Consider the following 20,727-nt stretch of genomic DNA (forward strand, 5'->3'; position numbering starts at 1 on the left):
GTTTCATGAAGCTTTCACAGTGACATTAACAACAACACCGCCACCACCTAGCTCTTAAATAGCAGTTTTCATCTGTCAATCTCAAAGATGTTAGACTGCACAACCCTGAGAGGAGGGACAGTGATTTTGTTCTAGGTTTGTACAGGACCTAGTCCAATGGGGTCCCGGTGCACGAACAGGAATCCTAGGCACTGTGGTAATACAATGTTTTTACACAAAAGGGGTAGGTATCAATTCATGTGCGGGAAGTGGCTTGCCCAGGAACAGAACCCAGCTCTCCTGAGTCCCAAGCTAACCACCCAACCCCACTGCCTTCCTCTAAAAGGTAACACCTGCATCTGTTACTCCCACTATTGAAAAATGCACCCGTTTTCCCGATACTTTCCTTATAGTTTCGCACACCCCCATAATACAGGGATTTTGGAAATTAACAGCTGGCAACGTTTTCACATAATGGTCCCTCTGCAGCCTGCTCACCACAAAAGCATGGGGATATATGTTCTTCTTTTGAGATTTGTTTCCATGGGGTGGAGTATAAAGACAAGAGATTTAACTGTAAATTAAACATAAGATACTCCTTGTGTTGATGTAGTGAAAATTGCCATGTACTCACAAAAGACGCTAATGCAGAGTTATTTCGCCTTAAGCATGTACCAAAAAAAGCTTCATCCTCTCCCAAACCTCCCACTTAATTATTCTGTTATACGTCTTCATATGAAAGAGGCCTATACATACAATATGATGGGGGCTAATTTAGCTACAACAAATCAGGAAAAAGATCTTGGCGTCATCGTGGATAGTTCTCTGAAGATGTCCACGCAGTGTGCAGAGGCGGTCAAAAAAGCAAACAGGATGTTAGGAATCATTAAAAAGGGATAGAGAATAAGACGGAGAATATTTTATTGCCCTTATATAAATCAATGGTATGCCCACATCTTGAATACTGCGTACAGATGTGGTCTCCTTATCACAAAAAAGATATACTGGCACTAGAAAAGGTTCAGAGAAGGGCAACTAAAATGATTAGGGGTTTGGAGAGGGTCCTATATGAGGAGAGATTAAAGAGGCTAGGACTTTTCAGCATGGAAAAGAGGAGGCTAAGGGGGGATATGATAGAGGTATATACAATTATGAGTGATGTGGAGAAAGTGGATAAGGAAAAGTTATTTACTTATTCCCATAATACAAGAACTAGGGGTCACCAAATGAAATTAATAGGCAGTAGGTTTAAAACAAATAAAAGGAAGTTCTTCACATAGTGCACAGTCAACTTGTGGAACTCCTTACCTGAGGAGGATGTGAAGGCTAGGACTATAACAGTGTTTAAAAGAGAACTGGATAAATTCATGGAGGTTAAGTCATTAATGGCTATTAGCCAGGATGGGTAAGGAATGGTGTCCCTAGACTCTGTTTGTCAGAGGGTGGAGGTGGATGGCAGGAGAGAGATCACTTGATCATTACCTGTTAGGTTCACTCCCTCTGGGGCACCTGGCATTGGCCACTGTCGGTAGACAGGATACTGGGCTAGATGGACCTTTGGTCTGACCCAGTACGGTCGTTCTCATGTAGGCCACTTTGGCTTAAAATGTCAGGGGACTATTCCCAGTAGGGCTTTGATGTCTGCTTTCAGAGCCAGCACTACATTCAGCCATGCTTGCTTAGGACAGACAGTTACTAATGGAGAAGTCAAAGGTGACCTCCAAATGGAAAAATAAACTGGACCCTGCCCGTTTATGCTTCTTTATATTTAAGATGCAGAAAAAGGCGTGGAAGGTTTATGGTCATTCCTTCCTACACAAATGTTGTCCGCATTAGAAATTCAGATCTTGTGAACCCTGGAACATAACGAGGGTGATAGGGAACCAGCAAAATGATACCATCACAAGAGTGAAATCTGCACAAGTTTGAGAAGCAATTTTGTGGGACTGTCTAAAATTGCTTTTTGTTTAGTTTTGACTACAGCTATTTAGTTTCAACACTGGGTTGAAAGTGTTAGAGTTAGAGTCAGTAGCCCCACCCTTTCGATTAAGAGCCGACAGCACACATGTCTGGAGACCCGCAAGCCGTTCTCCAACAGAACCAGGGGCAACTGGACTGGGGAGTGCATACTTATCTGCATGGTACTTCCAAGGGCCCCACGGCAGGAACCATCTTTATTTTGTGTCTTGCACACTACAGATGAATGACATAAGAATAACTCATTTTTTAGTTTCATCCAGTTTAGCTGTAAGTGGAGCTTCCATCACTTCCCTTGAGGGACCTACTGCACAGCCCAACGTATCTCACTGATTTTGCCAGCCTCGATTATCCCTTTAGTAAATTGCATCATCCCTATATTTAATTATCCTTGCACTAATTTATTCAGCACTAAATTATCCTTTTATTTATTCCATCTACTCCTGTATTATACAGACTAGTCCCATCCTAGCGAATTCCCCTTTCTCATTAGTGTTCACACCCTTCAAGTATTTGTAGGCTGGTGTCATGACCTGCTTTCGTTGTCTCTTAGCCAAGCTATACATATTTAGCACCTTTAATCTCACCGCATATCTTCAAGCAAACTTAACTCTTTTTTATTGCTCTTCTCTGAACTTCCCTCCAGTGTGCAGAAAGATTTCTGCCAAGGTCTATTACTTCCCAACTGCAGGACACCATCCTTCTGTTTATGCTGCCCAAACATGCAGAGGGTTTTTTTAGGGGGTGGGGTACTTTTATCACATGATAATCTGTCTCACTGTCAGACCTAGGTCTCTTTCAGCATTACTGCTTTCCAGATTTCTCCTGCCCATTGACAAGTCTAGCCCCATCTATCAGAACACACAGAAATGAACAACAGTGGTTCAAGATTCAGGAGTTACAACATCTGGATTCTTTTCCCAGCTACAGCACAGACTTCATTGACTTATCCCAGGTCATACCACTTCTCTCTGCCTTCATTTCCCCATCTGTAAAATGGGGCTCATAATAAACAATTGACAAGGCAGTTATTAGAGGACAAAGCCTCATGTCAGTGAGGGGCTTTGAGATCTTCTGAATGAAGCTGATATGGAAGTGCAAATTATCTTTGTTACGTTACGTTACTATGCCAGCACCCATCTGCAAGCGGAACCCTTGAAAATGCAATTCAGAGGTCCATGTCAAATGACATCATTAGATTTATGATTTTTTAAAGAAAAAAAAGACAAAGCAGGCAATTTTTTGCAAATAAAAGTTTTCAAGGCAAAGACCAGCAACAACAGTTATAATTCATATTTCAACAATCAATAAAAACCAAAACATTCTAATGTAACAGACTTGTTAACCAGAAACAATAAAAGAATTGAGAAATACTAGAGAAAAATAATACATTGCATTAGACATTTCATTTTACAAGGCAATTTGATTAAGTTACTAATGACTGATAGAACAGCACTCTAGGTCAATCTTGGAATAGCCATGTTGACAAGAACGCAAACTTTGTAAATAGACAGCACTTACTGTAGAAATATTAAGACTAAAGATATTTACCCATTAAAGTGAACAGAAAATCATCTAGATCAACCATAAAATTAGTAATTTTTTTTAAAAAAGCAACCAGGTGTAACAAAATCCTAACCTAGATCTATATTTTTTGTTTGCTAAGAAAATTAAAACAACAAACAACAACAAAAAACTTATATTATCTTTAAAAGAAAGACATTTCTAAAAAGTCAGATTATTCACTAGGTGCAAAATTCACCCTGTTTTTGTTCAGAGGGCCAGCGCGAGGCCTACACAACACTTAAAACTCCCTATTTTAAGGGCTTAAATGGGACTTGTTTGTTCAGAAGGACAGCGTGAAGTCTAAGTCCCATTTAAGCCCTTAAAATAGGGAGTTTTAAGTGTTGTGTAGGCCTCGCGCTGTCCTTCTGAACAAACAAGGGGCAAAGTTCTCCCTATACGTGAAATTCATCACGGTGCAGAAGACCCAAAGCCATCTGCATCACTTGGCCCCTCAACATGGGACTGAATATGGCACGCAGGACATTGTGCAGATCCTCTGCACTGGGGTGAATGTCACACTAAGGGAATAATTTTGGTATAAAGGCTCCCTTGGCCTTTTGCAATTAATTCAACATTTAAAAAAATATTTTTTGTATTAAACACTACAACTGGAGGGAGTGACATCCTTTCTAAAGCAAGGAACAACAGTGATCAAGAGCAGCTAAGGACAGGACCTGTGAACAGCAGGTCTCTAAAGGGCCATCATCTAACACTAGGGACATCTTCTAAATATTATTCCTCACTGTTAAAAACAACGGTTCAGCTTGTTGTGGAAAATTGTGCTAGAAACATTGAGAGCCCTATTAGATGGGCTGCCAGTTGCCGCCATTACCTTGAGCACCGTCACCCTGTTCAAAGCAGGACTGATTGACATCTTGCTTAGACCACCGGCGGCAGCCAGTGCCCATCTACACTACAGCTCCCAATGCTGCAGTGTAGAGAATGGTGAGAAACTCCCCTACCATGGCCCGAGCCAGAGTGAGGCTGAACACCTGTGACTCCCCGTGGAGTCAGTGAAAACTGAGAGGAGCTAAGCATCTTTCACGATCAGGCCCCACAAACCCACGTGCTACTGTTCTCACGCAGGCAAAATACCCATGAAAAATCAAGAGACCAAATTCACCACGGCCACAACTGGGTGCAGCCTCCATGAAATATTCAGCAGCCTAGGGAACTTTATAACTTCCATGGGAGTTTCACCTGAAGGAGTGTTGAGGTTTGGCCTGAAGTCAGTTTCTTGAACTCCATTGTCCCCTGGGGAGGATGCCACTTCCTGCAGCTGGATAAAGCAGATACTATGTGGGCTCCCAGTGTGAATACAAGGCTGTAATTGACGCCAGAGAGTCCTGCTGATGTGAAAAATGTCAGACAGCTCAGTGCGTGAGCTTCAGCAAAGGTCCTGGAGGAAATTAAAGCCATCTCACTTCTGGCCTGCCTCATTTCAGCTCTAATAGAGGACTCAAACTTTAAGAACATTGTTTCAATATATTTTTTAAATTAAAAAAAATTCTTAGTGGTTCAACAGTTCTTTTAGCCTTCCCTTTGATGTCACTGAAAGGGGAGTTACGCAACCCTTTTATGAAAATGCAGCAGTGCCTCATAGTAGAGGCTCTCTAGTGTTTTGTAAATGGTAGCGTTTGGAATGACTACCACCGAATACGGTACCATCTGTTTAAGGTTTCAGGGGGCTTTCACAGACAAAAGGGAAAAGACCTCCCAGTGTCACCACTAAATGGAAAATGACCCTGTCATGTTCTGACAAACCTAAATATGCATTCCAGAAACATCTTCAAATCATCAGGTACCGTCTTCCTGCCAATCACTGCCAATGGCCAAATTATTTATGAATCTGTAGCGTTGATTAACGAGCACAGCCTGCTCCACCTCTCCAGTCTATGTCACAATCCAGCCCTGGAGACAAACTGACCGCAAGAAAGTCACACCAAGGAATTTCAGTTATACTCCCATCTCCGCTGCCAGCATTGCTTGAAGCAGGGAAGAACAACAGAGCAATTTAATACGGGTTTCAATCAAATTGGACGATCTTTAAAGTTTGCTGGACAGCAACAAGGTATGTACAGTGGGTGCCACTAAAAATAAAACCCTGTTTACCACGACACGATATTCGGAAGGGGAAATGCTGCACATACTGCAGGAAGTTTAATTAGCCAGGATAACTTTTTTTGTTTTTAAATAACACCACCCACTGTATTTCAACTACCCTCCAGAATTTACACTGAAGCCACAGTTAAACCCCTGACACCATCTCTATGAAATCCCAGCTGGCATGGTTTCCTTTGCATTATTTTGCCAGGATGGATGTGGGTAGTAAGGGCATAGTCTCATTTCAATTAGGGTGGATGTTTATGGGTTAGGGGGAGGGAGAAAGAGGAAGAGCCCTATAACGCACTGGGGAATGTGCCCATTGAATCAAGGACCCCTCTCCCTTACCCCCTAGGTAACGATAAGGGAAGGTTGCCATGAACATTCAGTGACAATTATTTCCCTGCAATTAATCCTAAAAACTAGTTGCCATGGTCCCATACACTCTATTCTATTAACACTACAGTAAGTTGTAGCTGTTGGGGTCACAACTGCACAACACTATGCTATAAAATTCATTTACAAGATACTTTACTGGTTGGGGAAATTTACTAAACGGCAACATCAAATAGTCACTAGTATTTTACAAGTAACAATGACACTTTCACTGTGGTTTCTTTTGAGTGTGTGCGAGGAAAGGGTTAGCCTCTCTCTTTTGGGTCACCCAGAACATACAATAGGATGACTGATCATGGGCAAAACCATGTCTAGTCTAGATGACTTATATGCAGTCTCTCCAGACCCACTCTCAGCTCCTCATGCCCCCTGTCAGCTGGCACCCTGCTTTTGATCAGAAGGGCAGCAGAGGTCTTTCATTGGATGTACTCTATCCTAGCTTAACAAGTCCAGCCTCAAAGCTTCTGAATGATAGTTATGCCCCTTAGCATTGGGATGTAGATTCTGCTGACAGCATCTATATTTGTAACAGCAATTTCTTCTCTTTGCCAAAACTGCTTTCAACTTTTTTTCTCCCTAAAGAAAATTCATTCAGTTTTACCCCTTTACCCATTCCCTCCCCAACCCCCCAAAATACCATCCAGAGGCCACCATCCTCTGGATGAAGAGGACTACCTGGGATTCCCTTCCAAGACAATCAGTCTGGTCCCTGAAAGATGAACTTGCACACTGGGAAAACTCAGAATGAGATTTCAACCTTGGCCTACCAGATACTCCTCCTGCATCATCCAGTGGTGATATAGTTATTGCCATAGAAACAATGGTGATGTCATAATGGAGCATTGTGATTTCACTGCAGGAGCACGCAGACTGACATGAGAGAAAATTCTTCACTGTGAGTGGATGTCAGGAAGGAAAGTTATTAAAGAGGCAAGCAGGTTGAGGTTTTAATTAAGACTTGTTAAAAAAAATGAAAAATGAACTCCCCAGTGTGAAAATCCTTCTTTACACATAGGTCTTAAAGGTTAAACAAGAGGAAATCCATTTTCATCTCTTCTTCACCCTTGAAGCTAGTGTAGAGATGGGTCCAAACCAAGCAATGCCAAAACTCTGGGGTGGTTTGGAGCCAGATCTGAACTTTTTGTGGCTTCAGCACAGCTACTAATTTACTTCAGCTTGGGGTGGGAGAGGGATGAAAAACCCTCTCTCCTCCCACCCTCGATAATTCTGCAGTTGGCTACATGGCACTTAAAGTCCCTGCCAGCCAAGGGGGCTAGAGCCCAAGTCAAGAAATTCAAGCCTGGTACCCCATGTGGCTGGTCCGAAGAACACTAAACCCTAAGAGAAAAGAAAATCTAGCACTAGTGAAAGGTGTCGGATTGCCTGAGGTGCTCTGTCCGCAGAAAAGGTATTGACTGCGCACGCGGTGGCAGTGCAAATTTCCCCTCCCTGTCTTGCCAAAGCACCTCAACCCTGATCTGGAGGGGAGGAGCTCAGATGCCCTGGGCCATGAGTTGTTCACCTGTCCACTAGGAATGGTCTGAGACCTACCAACCCACTGCACAGAGTTCCCCTCAACAGCTATCAGATGTGCCACTACCGACCCAGGCTGGATTGGAATAGGTGACCTAGCAGTGAGATATTTTACAGGACAAATGAGCCATCCACTCCGCCAATCATACTTTCTAAGAACAAGGAGAATTTTTTTTTTTAAATGGCAGCAACAGTGCTGCTTATATAAACTTGTTGATTTAACTACAACTATTGGTCATTTTCTCCAGATGATCTTAGGAGATTCTGCTGTCTGGAATTGCTACAAGCTGCCAAGCCTCCTGGCAACACAGCTTCATAAAAGGACAGTGCATCGACTAAAGGCTTCAATATGCTTATTGCCTCTCTTTCCAGAAATCTTCCATGCTGACAAAAGAATGCAAAACAAAGCAGACAGACACCTGACAGAGGCAGAGTTCTAAGCCCCTAACTCTACAGGGTTACTACTTCAAAATATCTTGCTTTACAAAAAAACAGTACTGCAGGGCACAAGTTTAATTACCCTTTTCTAAGGGAGGAAATGGCCAGGCAAAAGCATAAAGGAGACTCTGGAAGTGACTAGCACAGCTCACTTAAGGAAAATATGCTTTTGCTTTTAAAAGAGAACATCACCTTTCACACAGATGAGTTCAGGGCAATTTGTTACAGAATTTGGGGCCCTGCGTCCTGCTAAAGAGACAGATTTTTTAGGTAAGGAACCAATCCAGTCCTTAAGAGAATGACCCTGACTACATGGCAACATAACAGGTTACAGCATTCTGTATGCGAGCAGAAGAGTCTATATTCAAGTTGGAATGGGAAAGTTGGCTCCCTGTAGTCACCCAGAAAACAGACACACATTCACATGGTCCATAGAACTGCAGATCCTGGTCGGCATCCAAAGCAGTGCCACCCTCTGGAAGGCAGAACGTCCTAGAAAGAAGGTCTAATGCCAGCCAACCAGAATCTGGTGCTGCAGTTTTACGTGAAGGAGCACTTTTCCAGCATCGCTTCTAGGAACGGTGAGAGAAATAGAACATCAGTCAAACTGATGGTAGACGGGTAGCAAAGTGACCCCTGAGGATCCCCCGTTTGGGGACGCTCACGTTTCCCTCCACCCCAGACTTACTTAGTCCCATCTCCTCTGAATACACTTCTAGAAGAAACACAGTGAGTACTGCATTAATAAAGCCATCACAGCAGCCAATACACTGACATGCAATCTGTGAGTTTGAGCTAGGAGAATCCATTCCAAACATTCTCTGTATGACTTGTTTAAGAGCAAGCATCAAGTACACCGAATGCTGATGGAGTGCGCCACTTGTTGGCATGGCACTGAGCTGTGTATGTGCTTGACTCGAACCAGTCTTCAGGATAATGTAGAATGCAGCCATCTCACCACCTGGCCTTCTGCTCATTTTTCAGAAGGCACCTTAAACTTCCCATGAAACGCTGCCCTTTGGACCCTCGCCTCTACCCCAGTACTAATTCACAGGAGTAGATGATATGCATTCTGGGTACGCAAGGATAATGATAGGACTAGTGTAACTAGAAAAGTAGCCTGGCATGCTGGCCTAATAACCAAGAGAGGGCTAAGACTGAACAGCAGAAAACAAGCAACTGAGCGTGATCCAGATTGCTCTTTTCAGCATCAGAATGAAATCAAAATACATGTACATGCCCCAGGCTCTCTGAGACATTAATTCTGCTTCACCCTGGGCTTTCGCTTATCACTGTCATGGCACCTCACTGGCAGACTCCAAAGCATCCAGTAGAATAAAATTTTGTGTGTGTGCGCGCCAATTATCGAACAATCTTTGCTTTGCAAACATCTCTAAGAATTTGCTAATATTTATTTTAAGTCGGTAAAAAGCAGAAACACTTGGAGTCCCTGAGGTGGGGGGAAAAAACCCAACCATATATATATATATATAAATATATATATCCAATGGATTACAGCTTTAGTATCACTAAAAACAATAATAAAAAAAATTCATGGGGGGGCAGCAAAAAAGGGCCAGGGATCCAGTTGAAATCAGTGCAAGTCCTTGTTTAATATCAGCATCATGTCTATCTCAGTCCATTTGTTTTGTCTACTTGTGCCCAGGAGTGTTTAGCCTTCAGAAGATCTCGCCTAGTAAGCTGGCTGGGTTTGTTGCATTTGAAAGAAAATGACTTGGAGGACTGTTTTGCAGCCCTGTGGCAGGGTGAAATCCCCGTCCCTTGCACAGGCACATGTGTAACATTGACTGCCTTGGAATTTCTGTTTCCTTTAGCAGATTCAGCTGCAGCCGCTGTGATGGAGAAACTAAATGCTAACCTTAAATTAAAACAAGACAACAAATAAGCACAAACAGAACTGAAGTCCAGCCATCAATCACACACACAGACAGAGAGTGCCTGATCAGTTTCCCGGTAACCAGACGTGCTGGAGCCTCTTGAGGACACCAGTAGAAACTCCTCTTCCTAGACTAAATTCGTACCCCAAGAACTCTTCTTCGAAGTGTTGCTCGGCTGCCTGGCTTGGTGGTGGTGATGAGGCCAGGGAGGGGAAAGCAGGGCACACCAGGGAGTGGAGTCTTAGGGATGCAGCAGCTCTGCCAAGGTGCTCAGGGTATCTAGATTTATGAGGGATCAGAAAGATTTTCTTTTGCGTTGTTTTAAAATAATATTGTGGGTTTCCCCGAGCCGAACGTCTTTGCTTTTCTTCCTTAAGACTCTTGAGGAACCACTTCCATCAGCTTCTGGCACAGGACTGTCACGGAAACTGAATGGGAGGAAACAAGAGCGCATTAAAGGCACCGGAATGCAAGTTTTACTCATTTCAGCCTGGAGAGCTGGTAGCTGGTTTCATGATCCTCTGCCTCAAATGGCCTGACAGGGCAGCTGTCCCACTTTTTTCTTTCAAAGGAGTCTGTCTAAATACTACATAGGTCTTCATTGCAAATCAAATACAGTAACTCCTTGCCTAACGTTGCAGTTATGTTCCTGAAAAAAATGCTACTTTAAGCTTATACATGGTATAAGTTTTAAACAAACAATTTAATACTATACACAGCTATGATGATTGTGAAGTTTGGTTGCGGTGGTGGAGTCAGAGGGTGGAAGAGGGTGGGCTATTTCCCAGGGAATGCCTTACTGCTAAATGATGAACTAGCACTCGGCTGAGTGAGCCTTCAAGGGTTAACACATTGTTGTTAATGTAGCTTCACACTCTACAAGGCAGCACGAATGGAGGGAGGAAACACAGCATGGCAGAGAGAGACAAAGACACACACACTGTGTGTGTGTGTGTGTGCGCGCGCACGTGTGTGAGAGAGACACACACACATACACAGACAGAGACACACACCGTGTGTGTGACTCCATGCATCTGAAGAAGTGAGGTTTTTTATCCCCGAAAGCTTATGTCCAAATAAATCTGTTAGTCTTTAAGGTGCCACCAGACTCCTTGTTGTTACGTGTGTGTGTGTGTGTGTGTGAGAGACAGACAGACAGACAGACAGACACACACCGTGTGTGAGAGAGAGAGATACGCATTGCTCCTTTAAGTATGCTGACCCCACTCTACGTGGAGCTGATAGGAGGACTGCCAGTCCACCCTGGTTCCAAGCTCCAACGGGCTGCTCTTTCTGCAAGCAGTGGACAAAGCAGGCGGCTGCCAAACAGCGTTATAACGGAGCGCTGCGCAACTTTAAACAAGCATGTTCTCTAGTTGATCAGCAATGTAACAACGAAACAATGTTAACCAGGACGACATTAAGTGAGGAGTTACTGTACCAAGGCTATATGCTGCCTCACTCCTTCTCCACAACTTCCATCTGTAACAGCAAGAGTTTGTGCATAGAATAAGGGTAAAAATTAATCCGATGTCGGTGTCAGAGTATGTGTATTGACTTCATGTACATTTCTAAATCCAGTCTTATTAACTGCACACTCATGGGAATGGTCAGTTATTACTGTATATATGTGCACATGCCATTTAACATGTGCAAATAATTAAGGCCCAAATTTCAGAACTGTACATGCAGTTACTGCGGAGTCACAGTAATGGTGCATACATGTTGGGAGACAGCATTTTTGCTTGCCCGGTTCTGAATATCTGATCCTGTACATGCATTTTCCTTAAAGACACAGCAGTGTTGCACTGTCACAAGCAACCGACACAAGGGCAAATGAGAATGTGCAGCCCAATGCTTATGCACATCTTTGCAACAACAAAAGAGGGGGGCACATGCACAACGGAGCGGGGAGGAAATTTAATTAGGAAACATTTCAACTGCAAATTTATGAGGGGGGTATAAGTTACAAGATTTTTTTTAAATCATAAGTTACCTTGACCGCGTCTTTTTAAAAAGTGTGTTTCAATGGTTCTGTGCCATCACTACCACACCGAGTGTTCTCTGCACATGAGACAATCTTGGCAGATACAATTAACAGGGATTCTGATGAACTGGATCTGATCAGATTATCTACAGTATATTAATACATATGTGGGCATAAGGCTCATGTGTGCCTAATTAGACACTTGTCAGATTTCTTATTTTGTGCTCTTGGACTATTTTCTCTATTCTCTGCTTAAAGGCCTGTCCTGGTGGCACATAATTAATATGCTAATTTGCAACTCAGTCGCTGTGGAAACAGCTTTACCAAGAACTAAGCCTGATACTTCGAATTAAAAAAAAAAAAAAAAAGAAGTCCTGAGCACTGTTAAAAAGCACTTTTCTTGTTAATAAAAAGCACAGAGATAAGGTTTGGCATTTCTGCTTGTCTGCTTTTCTAGGTCAGCCAGCTGTATTAGAGTCTCAGACAGATGGTGGAGTTTAGTTACTTGGACAACACAGCTTGACTTTCTTGAATCAGTTGTTCAGACAGAGAGATTAGGTGGTGCCAGGCAGAGAGCTTTCCATCCCTGAACACTCACTGTGGTGTAGACATTGACAGCGGAGACACACCTCTATTACATGACTACCTGACAAATAAAGCTCCCAAGAGAATCTACCGGGATATTGTCCCTTCCCTGGCTGTGCTGTCTTACACCGATGGTAGGGAGGGCACTGAATGCATCAGGACCGGTCTCCATTGGCTATGTGAAATAGACAACATGTTGGGGGCTAATTCTGATCTCACCTCCCTTAGAATTAGCCTCACTGCACTCAGATTTTTACACTGTATCTCCATCCCCCTTCCCACCTCACCCAGCAGGAGGTTTTCCTCTGCTCATAAAGCTATGACACCGCAGCTCTTCGGGGGGCATAAGAAAGGCAGCTTCATCAGCTCGCTAGGGATTTATGTCCCAACGCATCATTTCCCTGTTTGGGGGGGCGGAGGGAGGGGAGAAAGTTTCATGTGTTTGATTTGTGATTTGCCATTACAACAGGTGGACTATCATTCTGGGTGCCTGGCCCACAAGCTGACCAACCGATTACCAGTTGGATTGTTTAACAGAAACCCATTAAAAACCCATTGTAGACCTTTGCAATACGAATTACAGCCAATGCTACCTGCCTTAGCATGCTTAGTAAGAAGCAAAACATTATCTATGGAGCCAAAGACAAAAGTTGCACCCTGCAAAGGCTGATGGCTGTAGCTATAACTTACAGATGCTTTGGAGGATCCACTTGGGTTTGTTTTTCCACCAAACCCCAAAAAAGTAAACGGGGATCCCACTGAGGATGATAGCAAAGCCGATAGCACATTCCACTGGTGTCATCCAGAAGGAGACCACGATCAGGAATAAGCAGGCCAGGATGAAGAAGATGGGCAGCAGGAGGTTAACCTGGACACAGGAGACAAGAAAGGGGTGGGGAGTTAGTTAAGGAGGATCTGAAACAGAGGCAATTGAAGTTTATCTCCCTGCAATGTGTGTGCCTGGTTTTGACCTGGGAGGGGAAGTGTTTGGATTCTGAGACAGACCCTTTGCAGATGATACCCCTGACTGCTCACCACTGTGAATGAGAGGTTGTGGATTTTTAGTTTCCCTTGGGAAGATAGGACGCTCTTCATCCATCAATCGTGGCAACACCCTGGAGAGCCGGAAGTATTATCACCCCTGTTTTACAGAGGACATAAATAAGGCACTTGAAGGGCTGGGCGGCCTAGTGGTTAGCATGCCTGACTTTTGGCCCCTTTTGGCCCTGGCAGAGGTGCCTGGTTGCTAAGCTTAGATGAGGAACTTTCTGGACTTCACTCACATCTGAGTCTCAGCCCATAAGGGGATATGGTAGAGGGACCCAGGCCCGCCCTCTCCATCCGGTCCCAGCCCAGGGCCCTGTGTGAAGCAACACTGGCAGGTTCCTCTGGCAGAGAGTCTAAGTCCACTGCTCTGGACTACTTCCTACTGATGTCCCTTCAGTGTGAGGTGTGGCCCCTATTTTCCAGTCTGTAGTGACTCATCTGGAGTAGCGCCCAGACCATCAGTGGCATCCTGCCACGGCCTCATGTCCCTCTGGGCGTGGGCGGATGTATGTGTGGAGGGGGCCTAGTCTCACAACCCCCTTCTAGTCAAATAGTACAGTTTACTCAGTGCTGGGTGCTCATCAGTCTTCTCAATGGTCTCGGTCAGGGACGCAGTGCTGCTCCCTGGCGGCTGTCCCATCAGACTGGTAGTGATGCTCCCCTCCCAGAGAGAGGCAGAGCTACCTCCTGCCTCTTCACCAGTCAGCCCTGAACTGAGCCAGCCTCTCCTTTCCTTCCCCCTCCAGTCCTGGAGCTGGCTGCAGGTACAGATGGATGGGGCTAGCAGGGACCACAGGCTCTCATCAATCCTTTACTGCTGGTGTGACATTTCTCTGCTCCATCACAGAGAGGCGAAGTGACTTACCTAAGGCCACACAGCAAATCCCTGACGTACCCGGAACTGGAACCAAGGAGTCCCACGCTCAGTCCATCCATTATATATAAAACTACAGAGTATCTCAACTAACAGTCCCGAACGCAGCAGTATGACTAACGTGAGCTGTAGCGATTTAGGTTGTTGCTTTAGAACACCATAGTACTCTTAAAATAAGGGAGCAGACCCCAGCTTTCAGCAGGGAAGCTGCTTGCTAAGAGCCATCTTGGGAGCACTGATCTGGGAAGGTCTGTAACGTGTGTTGCTTTTTGGCCATCGGTGGCTTGGTGGGGATTTGAGTGCGCTCGGAAGATGACGGCATAGCATGCCTTTCAGAACGGCTGACCGACTCCAGTGATTGACATGATCTTGGCCTCTAACCAGATGGGCCCAATGTCCTGCCAGGGCGGCCGAGGACAATCCAAATAAAGTTCTCTCCCCTGTAGTTTGTTTCTTAAACAAATATTTTTAAGTCAATTTCACGCTGGTACAGAGCATTCAATTGAGAACCACACGGGCTGACGTCCTTTACTACTAATCCCCTGAGCAGGTTTAGCACAGAGAGCTTTCCCGTGTGCTGCCCTGCCAAGGTACCTCACCCCTGACATGGAGGGAATTTCCAGGACCCGGGTGTCTCAGCCCTGGGCCTCTATACCGATGAGGGAGCCAATGAGCATCAGCCGAGATGGAGTTTTGTGCAACATGGATTCCCGCCTACCAGGAACCAGTCTGACACCAGCCACTCATTTCACACAGGCCTCTGTTCGTTCACATCTAACTTGGCTTGCTCTAAAGATGCACCTCTGCACAGTAAAGCAGCTGCATTTTCCACTCCTCCCTGCACAGATTTTCTCACCCTTACTGCTGAGGGGGAAAATTTCTATATACGGAAGTCACATCCTAGAACACAAAAGAACTGCCCTTCTCCCGGAAGTGCCGCCATAAAGCCTCCAATCCCGTCACCTTCCCACTAGCATCACAGAACCCTGAGCACGGAGGGGGAAGCTCTGTGTCTGCAGGACTCCCCACTACACCACCAACACCATCCTCACCTTGATGGGCCTTTCCAGCTCCGGCTTCTTGTAGCGGAGCCATATCATGCCGACGATGGCCAGAGCCACGCAGAGCCAGTTGAAGAAGCTGAAGAAGTTGATGACGGAGAAGATGTCATTGGAGAAGGCGTAGAGCAGGGTCATGAGGCACTGCGGCCAGAAACAGAAGCCATGAGCAAAGGGACAGGCAGGGGAGAACACCATACACTACTAACGACAAGTGTCTGAGAGCAATTGCCTACCATCCAAGAACAGTGAAGGATTTCCAAGCATATGCAGAAGAGGTGGCTTAATTTTTACTAATTTAACCAAGTCTGATCACTGCATGGAATTATTTCAAAGTGAAACTTGCAATCCAGGGCTATGCTATGGGGATGAGGGCCATATAAACACACAGAGAGAAAAAGGAGGGTGGGTTTTTGGAGGATGAAAAGGAGGGGAATTTTCTTAGTGCTCAGGAAACCAAGGGTCTGAACGAGTCGGACAGAATCAGTCACATTAGGAACAGGAAGGCGCTATGGAACTTTTCCCCACACAGCTCTGCTGAATGCACCTCCGTTCTGACACGTGCTACCTCTTGTATTCCCGGCCTGAGCGCTCTCTATGCAGCTCACCCAATGCATTTCAATCACGACCAGCAGGGCTCCGGGCTTTTGCAGTCCTTGATCCCTGCCACAGCTGTACCAATGCCCCCAAATCGGGTCCTGCAGCACCCGCTGCTCTTTCCGTCTTGGCATGCGCTCTGTGTGGGCCCTCAGTCACGACATCCCCTGCCCCTCCCCCCAGCTATTCCCATTGTAGACAGAGAATTTGAAGTGCAGTCAGTCTTACATGGATGCGTGAGGTGGGATCGAGCTGAAACATGGACTGGATGATTCAGCAGGGATCTCCACTAAGCTAACTGAATCTGTGACCAGGTGATAGTCTATCTGCCCTTCACTTCCTCTTTCGCCCCGCCACACTTCCTTCCAAAGGTTTTTATTTTGAAGTGCAGAGACGTGTTCTTCTCGCCCGCAAAGACTAACTACAGCCGCTGTTCTACAGCTGTGGGTGCTCAGAGTGTCAGGGAACATCCGGAGAATGCAGATCAGCCAGAGAAAGATTGTGGCACCAAAGTGACACACATTTTCCCCATGGACCACCCGTGACTTTTCAGTTTATTGGGGCTGGTGGCAGTCTGGATTCTCTGCTGCAAAACTTCTCCCCTCCCCCACGTTCCTAGAACGGTGACTTAAGATACAGTGGTAACAGCTGACACTAACTTACATGCTAAGAAACAGCATATAGCCTTATCAATGTCGCCCAGCATTTCAGCTTCCTGTGTAGTGCTGCTGTCTCACTAGGACATCTTCACCCCATGCACTTGATTAAACCTAGCAAGACATGTGGGGCCTGGGAGAACTACTCCCTATGGCATACTGGCAGACACTTTGGGGATCGGCAAAAGGAGGAGGAGGAGGTTCACCTTCCACTGGGACAACAAACTGACATTGCTTGTTTGGATTCAGTGGAGTATCCCACAGTCATTTTCCTGCAGCCCCAGTAGGGGCAGGCATTGGTGGACCATGGCTTGCTCCACCGTCTCGATTGGTTGTGTTCTCTCTGCCATGCGCCACCTTAATCTGAAAGCCCATAGGACACTTACTGTGAAGATGAGAGATGGTACCGGAGTGAGAAGCTTGGGGTGAATCATGGACAGGACAGAGGGCAGGTGACCCTCCCGGGATCCCACGAAGAACAGCCTGAGGGCAACAGAGCAATTACTCCACCTGGCGCAAGTACTTGGGAGTCACTCACTCAGTTCAGGTTTGCATTCAGTACAAAACAAGGTACAACAGCGTGACAGAAGCATAGGCATTTTGGAGTGAGCCAGGCTGAAATGACACTCTGAACCCAACCTGTAGTACGTAGGTATTACCACACTAGTGATGCACTGCTATTCCAAGTGGCAATTGTGTGCCACTGATGCTCCCCACCACTGCTATTAATTATTTGCATTAGAGTGGCACCAGTTGAGATCAGGGCCTCAACATGCTGACTTCTGCACATATGCAGCTTGCCCTCTACACAGGGAAGGCAGAGGGTGGGAGGAAGAAAGTTTTCTTATCTACATTTTACAGATGGGAAACCAAACCAGAGCGATTAAGTGCCTTACTCCAGGTCACACAGGGAGTCTGTGGCAGAGCCGAGACCTGAACCCAGCTCTCCCGGGTGTCAGTCCATTGCCATCCTCTCTTTTCTTTTTGGGGAACCCTCAGTCTTTGTTTTTGAGGCTTTATAAGCATCTGGGTTTACATTAAAAATGCTTTCTTGAGCACTGCTGTTAAAGTCCAAGTCTGTATTTATTAGGGTGACCAGACAGCAAGTGTAAAAAATCGGGATGGGGTGCGACGTAATAGGCACCGAATATCGCGACTGTCCCTATAAGATCGGGACATCTGGTCACCCTAGTACTTATTTAGTCTGCAGCCAAAGACACCCAATGACTTCAACAGGATTTTGCCCAAAGACAGTGAGACTAAGATCTCCGCAAGGATTTAGGATTTGGCCTTTGGATACTGTTTAAGGCAATGATACTCTGCTCACGAGCTCCAAGTGGCTCTTTAATGTGTCTCCTAAAGCCCTCTGCAGCACATGATATTTAAACACCGTGTGATCTAAGTTAACCAATCTAAGTTATTAACCAATCAGGATGCTTTTACTGTGTTATTAACCAACTATAGCTGATAAAATACTTGGTCAGTCACTTTGCTGTGAGAATTATATATATATTTATTTACAGGCACGGTAACTAACCTGTCTTCATTTGGAGCTGTCATCACAGAAGCGTAGATATATTATATATTTTAAATGAAACACTGAATTCACACGACTGTGGCTCTTTGGGATAATGTCGATCGCTAATTTGGTTCCTCAGGCACTGAGGTCTGAGTATCACTGATTTAAGGCCTTTCAAAAAAATGACCACTCTCACTCCTTACATAGTGCACTGCCCCTTCCCTCTCTGCATCTGTCCAGTGGCAGAACCTCAGAGACCCCGTTCCTGTGAGGACTGCTCCAAACAAAGACAGGTTAGGCATGGTGCCTGTAAATGGGACCTGCAGTACTGAGCAAAAAACATACCGAGAAGAAGTGAAGAGGGATCCATTGACAGACCCAAAACACGATAAGCCAACAAAGATGGGTATGATCCAAGACATCATGCCAAGGTGATAGTTCCCAAAGTCCTAGAAGGAAGCAACATTCTGTCAGCAACTTGCCGACAGGGACTCGTATCTATTTACCCAGACAAGTTTTTAACATATACAACGCCCCATTCATGTTGACTGTACACACACAAACTACTGAAGATTTTTCATACTGCCTTTTTCCCATGCCCAAAGCATTTTACAGAATTACACGATTGACAGAAGGCACTTCCCTGACATGCAGCCATCTCTGGGGCAGAACATGACATCCATTAGAACAGCTTCAGCAATACCACACAATGGTTTAGGACAGAAAGTCTAGGAAAATACTGGATCCAACTGCAACGGCAGGAGGATTCAGATATGCAAAACGTCAATTTAGTCCAGGACACTGGAGCAGACACCCCTGTTTTGGCAGGAAGTGCCATGGGCTCTTCAATGAGTCTCAGTTTTACATCTTAGTCGGATTCATCCCAGTATTGCTCCAATTTTATGCCAGTGCAATTCCGCTATTTCAGTGGAGTCACTTCAGAATAAAACTGGAGTAATGCAACCAGAGCTGGTATCTCTTGCAGCACAGCACCAGTTCAGTATTGATGGAGTGACCTTTTGTCACACTCTGGTAACTGATCAGACAGTTACATGGCTGGTAGTCGGCAGCTAGGGTTATTTATGAACAACAATGCCATTTATTTCCCTCCTCCACCCTTGCTTATCGCTCTGATTAATCCAGCTCAGTGTCATGTGGGGACAACCCTTCCCCACCTCTCATCTCCTGTCAAACACCAGCTTCTTGTAAGCAGCCAGGATAAGTGTTGAATGAATGGGGAGATCCAACTAGAGATAGCACGAGGGATTCAGGCAGCAGAGAGAAATAGATAAGAGCGTTTTTGATGTGACTCATCTTACCACGGCCACGGCTTCAGACGACAGCATTTGTTCTGTTGACAGGGTAGTGAAGTAAGCCAAGTTCGTCAACACGTAAACTAAGGTGACTACGGGCAGTGAAATGATGATGGCTAGAGGCAGGTTTCTGGGAGGAAGAGGGAAATCATAACGTATTAGGATCTGGGGCTCTGAAGATCAGTTGGAGACATAATTCAAGAGGCAGCATGCTAGGGAGAGATGCTGCTGATGCAAAGACCAGCCTTTCTGAATAGGTTTTTGCACTGGCTTAAAGACTGCCCAATTTATTCTGCTTTTCCTTGGTCTTGCAGAGGATCCAATCTGGCCTTCATCCTCCTTGGAGAAGTTGGGGAGAAAATTCCAAAAATAAAAGTAGCCCAGCATGGTGGCTGGGAGGCAGAGGGAGATGGACTCTTGGGGAGAAGACAGGTTGTGAGTGGACTCTGGCAGAGCAAATGGTGCTCGGGTTCAAGGCACAGACTTTCATTTAAAGAGCTCCCAGGGGCCTCCTGCCAGATACCAGTGTCAGAACATTCACAGTAGTCAGCTGGCCAGAGGATAAACACTTGTGCTTGTGGCTGTCTACAAAGGAGACGGGAAGGTCAGGCTGTAGCTGGCAGTCACCAGAAAGCTGGCTGGGCCCCTGCAGCCCATGGGAATTATACTCAGCTGTAACCTAAACAAATCCTCAAAGAGAAGCTGGTGTGAAGGCAGATTTGCCCTTCCTGATAGGCTAACTTAGTTTACGCAAACTAATTTAAAAAGGAAATCCTTCTTAATGCAGCAGACAATCTGCCTGTGGAGCTCAAAGCTGCAGGAGGTCAGGGAGTCAACAGAGTGGCTGCATTCGGAAAGGGGGTGGACAATTACAGTCCACAAAAACGTGTAATTACACATGTCAAGGAAAGGGTAAACGAATCTCGTGCTTCGCAGCACAACTGATCACCACAGGGGTCAGGAATTGGCCTAAAGTGCAGCCAGTGGTGCCGCTGGCAATCACACATGGTTTGCACCTCTCTTGCAGGCATCAGGGATTTGCCAGAGATGTTCTGCTCTGGCAAGATCAGTCCCATGTTACCAGATCCCCTCATATAACCCTGACATAGACATGCAACGGACAGAAAGGCCCCATGTCTTGGGAGGAAAAAAATGCAGAGGTCAAGCATGCGTGGCAAACAGTAAAACTACAGCCTGGCAA

The 20,727-nt window shown here is 45.4% G+C and overlaps 1 protein-coding gene across 1 annotated transcript in view; it reads right to left on the reverse strand.

The window, feature by feature from the left end:
• Window positions 1-10,174: 10,174 nt before the first annotated feature.
• Window positions 10,175-20,727, reverse strand: part of LOC112105764 (large neutral amino acids transporter small subunit 1) — a 58,959-nt gene continuing 48,406 nt past the window's right edge. Inside the window, exons 5-10 of the mRNA XM_024198681.3 lie at window positions 19,533-19,656; window positions 18,559-18,662; window positions 17,081-17,177; window positions 15,436-15,585; window positions 13,153-13,330; window positions 10,175-10,318 (exon numbers count right to left, since the gene is read on the reverse strand). Coding sequence (XP_024054449.2) covers window positions 10,263-10,318; window positions 13,153-13,330; window positions 15,436-15,585; window positions 17,081-17,177; window positions 18,559-18,662; window positions 19,533-19,656 — 709 coding nt within the window. The 3' untranslated portion in view covers window positions 10,175-10,262. The remainder of the gene's footprint in view (window positions 10,319-13,152; window positions 13,331-15,435; window positions 15,586-17,080; window positions 17,178-18,558; window positions 18,663-19,532; window positions 19,657-20,727) is intronic.

Source organism: Terrapene carolina, unplaced genomic scaffold, assembly GCF_002925995.2.
Source record: "Terrapene carolina triunguis isolate 2854851 unplaced genomic scaffold, T_m_triunguis-2.0 Scaffold33911, whole genome shotgun sequence".
Taxonomy (NCBI): domain Eukaryota; kingdom Metazoa; phylum Chordata; order Testudines; family Emydidae; genus Terrapene; species Terrapene triunguis.